Source organism: Trachemys scripta, chromosome 2 (assembly GCF_013100865.1).
Source record: "Trachemys scripta elegans isolate TJP31775 chromosome 2, CAS_Tse_1.0, whole genome shotgun sequence".
Classification (NCBI taxonomy): domain Eukaryota; kingdom Metazoa; phylum Chordata; order Testudines; family Emydidae; genus Trachemys; species Trachemys scripta.
The window spans coordinates 72,973,132-72,979,940 of record NC_048299.1 but is presented as its reverse complement, the minus strand read 5'-3'; the positions used below and the strand labels follow the sequence as shown (position 1 = coordinate 72,979,940).

Genomic DNA, 6,809 nt, shown 5'->3' with positions numbered 1-6,809 from the left:
AGGGTCTGGAGGCTGCCCGACAAACTGTAAAGCCGGTAGCGCTCGGGCAGCCCTTTTCACTTGGCTGGGAGGGAGGAGGGGGAGTTAGGGCGGGGACTTTGGGGAAGGGGCGGGGAAAGGGTGGAGTTGGGCGGGGCCGGGGGTGGGAAGGGGCGGGGGTAGGGCCTATGGAGTGTCCTCTTTTTTTTTATTTTTTAAATATGGTAACCCTAGTTCAGTTATTAAACAGAGGAATTCTGACTACTACTTTAAGTGATGGTCCCTATTATAGTCCACTGAGGATTCATGCATGCGCACCATGCATCTGCAGCTGGAGATTTTGAAATTAGTAGTGTCCATTGGTCCGTGCTGAGCCCTTGTCTTGCCTCATGGTTTTGTCCAAGGTGATAAAGGGCGGGACAGACCAACTGCATTTCCAGTTCCTTCTTGCTGCTGCATGGTCTGGGTTGGAACTGTTAGTGTCCTCTTTTGCGTGTAATGCACTTAAAAAATATACAGTTGTACACAGCTAGTTTTAGAGTGGTTTATTGTTTTTATGGTTGTTTTATAGTTTTAAGAGTAGAATTGGGGTTTTGAGGGGGAGTTTTGCTCAGCGTGAGTCATTTCTCTCTTTTTCTCTCCCTCTTCCCCTCGCGCCCCCCGTCCCCCCCATGCAGGTACTGGATTATGCAGAAACCTGCTTTAAAATATGTGCCTCCTGCCTGTGTTCCTTCTCAGTTCAAGCCTCCAGACAATTTAGTGGAGGACTGTAAATGACACAAGTGATAAAATTAAAGACTTTGCTCAACTAACTATTTTATATGAAATAAACAGGCTTCACTATGTAACCATTCACTGCATTTATACTCCCGTTCTAAGGTGAAACGATCCATCCCGAGGTGATCAGTCCCTGAATGAGAAGAATGGGTATAAACCTTTCTCTGCTGGATGGGTGTGCCTATCTAAAATCAGTGTAGTATTCTTTTTATAATCAATTATAATAGTTTAATTAGCATTAAATCCACCTTTTTTACCATAATTAAATATTTTCTATTTTCTCATTGGCTATTTAACATTAAATACTTTAATTAGCATCGGAATAAAAACATATCAATAACTATCAATGTAACGTTTTCAAAAATATTAGCATTTTATTAAAAACAAGTAAGGACCAAAATATGTTTACAACATGACCTGGGGTTATTTCCTAACTTATCTCCAACTTGCTTCTAAGCTGTCTCACTTATTTCACCCAGCATTAGTCCTCACTGTTGTCAAGCCCCAAACTTAGGCCCAACAACATGTTCTTCACTTATATTTTTAGCACATTTCTATTTCAGAAAAACAAACATCACTTCGATAAGCTACACATCTCTAAATTTTTAATGTTGCTATTGTGACATGAACTAAGCTTTTGATTTTCCTCATTTTAAAAAACTAAACAAAAAAAAATGGCAGAGAATATTTTTTACCACTTCCCAGCACTCCTTTGTACAGGTGTGATTCCACATGTTCACAGACACCAGATTTATTTTCAGAATTAATTTTAAAATAGTTAGCTTTTTTTGAAATGTATTTGTAAAAGAGGAAATGACCAACTGCTGACAGCTTTGTCGAAGTTTTTCTTTTAACTCAGTACATCCAGAAAAAAAAAAATGTAAGTAGCATTTTAGGCCTAACTTTTCAGAAGTGATTAGTGACTTTCTAGTCACTTTTGAATATTAGGCCTTAGGGAGCTGTTCTAAGGAAGGGATGAGAATCTTTTTAAAATGTCCATGTTGAAAACACACTTGGCAGAAACCGCCTGCCTTGTAAGTTTAATAACACATGTCCACACTTCCATTGCAGAACTTCTTCCTTCATCTGTTAAACAGTCAAGCAAACATATAACTGCAGTCCTCAAACATGATGCGTATTGACCAGATGGATACACTAGCTGAAATTTCTGAATGTTTGCTTGGCTGCATAACTGATGCTGGAGGTACACTCTGCAACAATGAAGTGATTACACATTTCATTAACTTTCCAAGGCCTGTGTTTTTGCCATTAACATCTTGAGTGGATTTCTAAAGTACTGAAGAATATAAAATATAAATATAAATATATATATATATATATATATAAAAAAAACTGGAAAAAAAAATTGTCACTCTGCCTATAAATCCTATTATGCCAGTCACTTAGTGCTCCCTGTGACTGGAAGATGGGACAACTGCAAAGCAAGGAGACTATTTTTAGTTAATAATAATAATAATGACCTTTCTTTTAAATAGCAAACTAATGCAGCAAAACTTCATGGCAGAAGTGTGTGTTGCTTTTAAGTAAGGCTATATTTGTCAGAGGAGGGACCAGTGATTCTCAGCAGGTTCATTTTGCAATAAGCATCCACATTTCCCCTAATTATTTTTCTCACATGGACCACATCTTCATAGAGAGTTTGTCCTGTAAACCACTTCCCCATCCATTCATAATTTCCTAACATCCCTGTGGCAACTACACTACAATTTTATATAGGAATTAGGAAAGCAACACTAGAAAAATATTTCTGAACTGCTAGCTGTCTTTTAATATAAATGTAATGGGTTTGTTTTGTTTGTTTTTAAGGTGGAAAAGATTCGTCAAGTCAAAGCCAAGTCCCTTTACCTGCAAGTTGAAAAGTTGCGTCAGAATCTAAATAAACTGGACAACACTATTAGTGCAGTTCAGCAGGTCCTAGAGGAGGGTCGTAGCATGGATATTCTCCTGGCTCGGGATCGCATGCTGGCTCAAGTGCAGGAACTGAAGAATGTGAGAGGCCTTCTACAGCCGCAGGAGGATGACAGAGTCATGTTCACTCCTCCTGACCAGGCTCTGTATATGGCCATTAAATCAATGGGGTTTGTCAGCAGTGGGGCCTTTGCTCCTCTGACCAAAGCCACTGGGGAAGGTCTCAAACGTGCACTACAGGGCAAAGCGGCCTCCTTCACAGTGATAGGCTATGACCATGATGGTGAACCACGCCTTTCAGGGGGCGATATGATCTCTGCAGTGGTGATGGGCCCTGATGGAAACCTATTTGGTGCAGATGTCAATGATCAGCAGAATGGAACCTACCTGGTCAGTTACAGACCACAGCTGGAGGGAGAGCATCTAGTCTCTGTCATGATGTGCAACCAGCACATAGAGAACAGCCCGTTCAAGGTCATGGTAAAATCTGGGCGCAGTTACATTGGCATTGGACTACCAGGGCTTTCATTTGGCAGCGAGGGAGACAACGATGGCAAGCTCTGTCGCCCCTGGGGAGTTTGCGTAGACAAGGAAGGGTACATCATGGTTGCTGATCGCAGTAATAACCGCATTCAGGTGTTTAAGCCCTGTGGCACCTTTCACCACAAATTTGGCACCTTGGGTTCCAGACCTGGTCAGTTCGATCGCCCTGCTGGTGTTGCCTGTGATATCTCGCGTAGGATTGTCGTGGCTGACAAGGATAATCATCGCATCCAGATCTTTACATTTGATGGGCAGTTCATTCTGAAATTCGGGGAAAAGGGAACCAAGAATGGGCAATTCAATTACCCATGGGATGTGGCAGTCAACGCCGAGGGCAAAATCCTGGTCTCTGACACGAGAAACCATCGGATTCAACTGTTTGGACCTGATGGTGTGTTTCTGAATAAATATGGCTTCGAAGGGGCACTCTGGAAGCACTTTGATTCTCCAAGGGGTGTGACTTTCAATCATGAAGGCCATCTGGTAGTGACAGATTTCAACAACCATCGCCTCCTGGTCATCCATCCAGATTGCCAGTCAGCACGCTTCCTTGGGTCAGAAGGCACCAGCAATGGCCAGTTCCTGCGCCCACAAGGCGTGGCTGTGGATCAAGAAGGGCGCATCATTGTGGCTGATTCTAGGAACCACCGAGTGCAGATATTTGAGTCAAATGGTAGTTTTTTATGCAAATTTGGCACTCAGGGAAGTGGCTTTGGTCAGATGGACCGACCTTCAGGTATAGCTGTCACCCCTGATGGCATGATTGTTGTGGTTGACTTCGGAAACAATCGAATTCTCGTCTTCTAATCTGTGTTATCTGAATTAGGAAGAAACTGTCTCAGGGAAATTCTTTTTAAGAGAACGAAAAAATACAACGTTAATTCAAACCTACCTCATCTTTAATTTTTTACAGATGAATGTACTTATCTTTTCTGCAGGGAGTGATCCTGTAAAGTTATAAATTCTATCTACCTCATTATCTTTGTGTTCTCCCTCTCTCTCCTCCTCTTCTCCCCCACCCCGCCCCCCAGCAGTAAGTTTTACCTCTTCCCCACATGGGGCATCATGCACAAACATGTGTTGCTGTGCACATTAGGTGGTTGCGTGATGAATTCTGTAGACGAAGCCAAAAAGGCGCTCTATAATTTTTTTAAAGGGGGGGGGGAATCAGTAGCATTAGATATCTGTAGAAGATTTGTGTTCTTGATCGTACTGTGGTTTTTGCGGGGGGAGGGTTTTTGGGGTTTTTTGTTTTGTTTTTGTTTTTTTAAATGCTGCTGCAGCAGAGAACTTTTTCCTGTTCTCCTTTTTATACCTCATTGTGTTTGATTTATTGTTCAACATAGTGTCTTGTTCCCAGAAGACTTTGATCTTTTTGTGGAAGTGGGTGGGGTTCACTAGTCAGGAAAAGCAAGTTTGCTTTTTTGCATATGTGTTTTGAAAAATGCAGTAATCCTACAGCACAAAGTGAAGCCCCTGTGAAAATGCACAAATTTCTTGGGGAGGGGGGAAGTCATTTTTGGTGACTTAGTGTAGTTGTCATAAAAAGTTTAATGAAAAAAGCAGGACTTTCTGTAATGTGTTCTCTATTCTATAATTTCTTTATAGCCTTTTGTCTGATTATTAGTCACATTTTAAAAACAAGGTTCCATTCTTCCTTCCATTGTATGTATGTCACTGTTATGTGTATCGATGCCTGTTACAAGGAGCATCAAAACAGGGAAGAATTGAACCCTGGAGTTAAAATTTGTTTCATGTGAAATGGCTGTGGGGTTTTTTGTTTTGTTTTGTTCCCATAAAGGCTTTAGTTAGGGGAGTAAAGATTAATAGGTTTGTCAGGACAAAGTAAATTTTCCCAAAAATAAACAATAAAGCACAACTTTGGAAATTCAGGGTGCATTTCAGAGAAGTCCACATTTTTAAAAAATCAGATCACAAAACCAGTCAGTGACATCAGCTGAACTTTTTGTTTTCTCTTTCCTTCATTCCTCCCCTTAAAAAAAAAAAAAAAAAAAAAAGTTGGATTGAAAGGTTCGAAGAACATTTTTTAATGTACAGGCATTCTTAATGGCCCCTGGTGAAAGGTAGCCAGCATGAGGCAAAATGGAGCCATATAAAAGCTCTGCATCGTCATTCCATGGCATCACCGAAAAACTGCATTTAAAATGGTGACAGCGTCTAAAAACTATACTAGCCAGATTCTTTAAACTCTATAAACTGCAAAACTTAGCTCCAATGGGGATAGGAATTTCTTGTTTTTCTGAGCAGCTGAGATTTTGAGGAGGGGCTTTGGTTACCAAGCCATGGGAATTTGATTCCTTAGTGGATTACAGTCCACATTTCAATAGCTTGCATCTTAATATGTTAGCTATTGATGTTGACATGGACTCTTTGAGAAATTGCCTTGCCTTCTGGATAGGACTGGTATTGGCAAACCATAAAGGCTAATATAGGGGGTGGAGAGTTTTTGCACTATGCAGAAATTGAAGAGTTCATGCATCAATTAGTTTTTTTCCCCCTCTGCAGTGGTGTAAGGTTAGTGTTATCAATTCCAGCAAGAGAAGAGCCCTGATTGAGAAGCAAGGTTATTAACTAAAAGGCTGACGGAGAAAGGGTTCATCTCTTCCTCCAGCCACCACATACACAAGCAATCTGAAAAATTGAAGGACTCTTTTCATATTAATAAGAAATTTCAAGGTGCACTTTCACTTGCTTCCACTGCTTTCCCTATTACTATAACATTTCCAAGAAATTCATTTCCTGTTTTTAGAAATCCTAATCATTTGTCCAGGCTTATGACAGCAGCCACTTAGGAAGGTGAGGATTTTAAGAGGTGGACAATGAAGAGGGAGGCAGTGAGATCACAAGAACCCTTTTAAAACAGAAAAACCTCTAAATTACACCGGATAATGTAACTATGCTACTTTCAGCTAACACCTCATGAAGCAAATGCTCAGCAATGGGTATAGGCTGGGCTTAATTTTAGGGATAGTGTTGTTGTTGTTTTAAAACAAAATCCAAGATAATCTTTTAGAGAGATCGGTCATTAAACTTGTATATGGCTCTTCAGAATTCGTGTGTAATAGAAAGCAAATTACTCCTTTTAGCTTTCGCAGCCCACTTTCCTTCCTTTTGTGGTAGCCTGGGGAAGTTGATATTGTTTGTTTGTGTGTTTTTCTGTGTTTTTCACTGAGAGAATTATTTGTAACTTGGCTGTGAAAACAAATTAGACTCCGAGACCTAGATACCAAAGATAACCGGTTGAAAGCTTTAATTTGACAATTTGCAGAATCCTTCCATTTCACCTCTTTGTCTTATTAAAAATGCTTGGCCTTTTTACCTTGACCTTTGTGGTTACCACTGCTGGATTATGTCAGAAAAGCTATTACGCTTAATGCTTGTTGATGTTGCCCTTTTGTATTTTCTGTTCTCCCTGCGTGCCCCCCTCCCCATCCCCCAGGCATTTTTTTTTTTAAGTATTTAGCTGCTCCTGGCATGCTTTGAGTTGAATTGCAGAAAAATTATTCTTGTTTATCTCCATCACTATATAGTATAGAGATGTGAAGGCTGGTGGAATTTCC

At 40.4% G+C, this 6,809-nt stretch overlaps 1 protein-coding gene across 1 annotated transcript in view; it reads left to right on the top strand.

Annotated features, from left to right (window-relative positions):
• Positions 1-5,237, top strand: part of TRIM71 (tripartite motif containing 71) — an 88,768-nt gene extending 83,531 nt beyond the window's left edge. The window contains exon 4 of the mRNA XM_034760853.1: positions 2,584-5,237. Within this exon, the coding sequence (XP_034616744.1) occupies positions 2,584-4,035 (1,452 nt within the window). The 3' untranslated portion in view covers positions 4,036-5,237. The remainder of the gene's footprint in view (positions 1-2,583) is intronic.
• Positions 5,238-6,809: the final 1,572 nt, after the last annotated feature.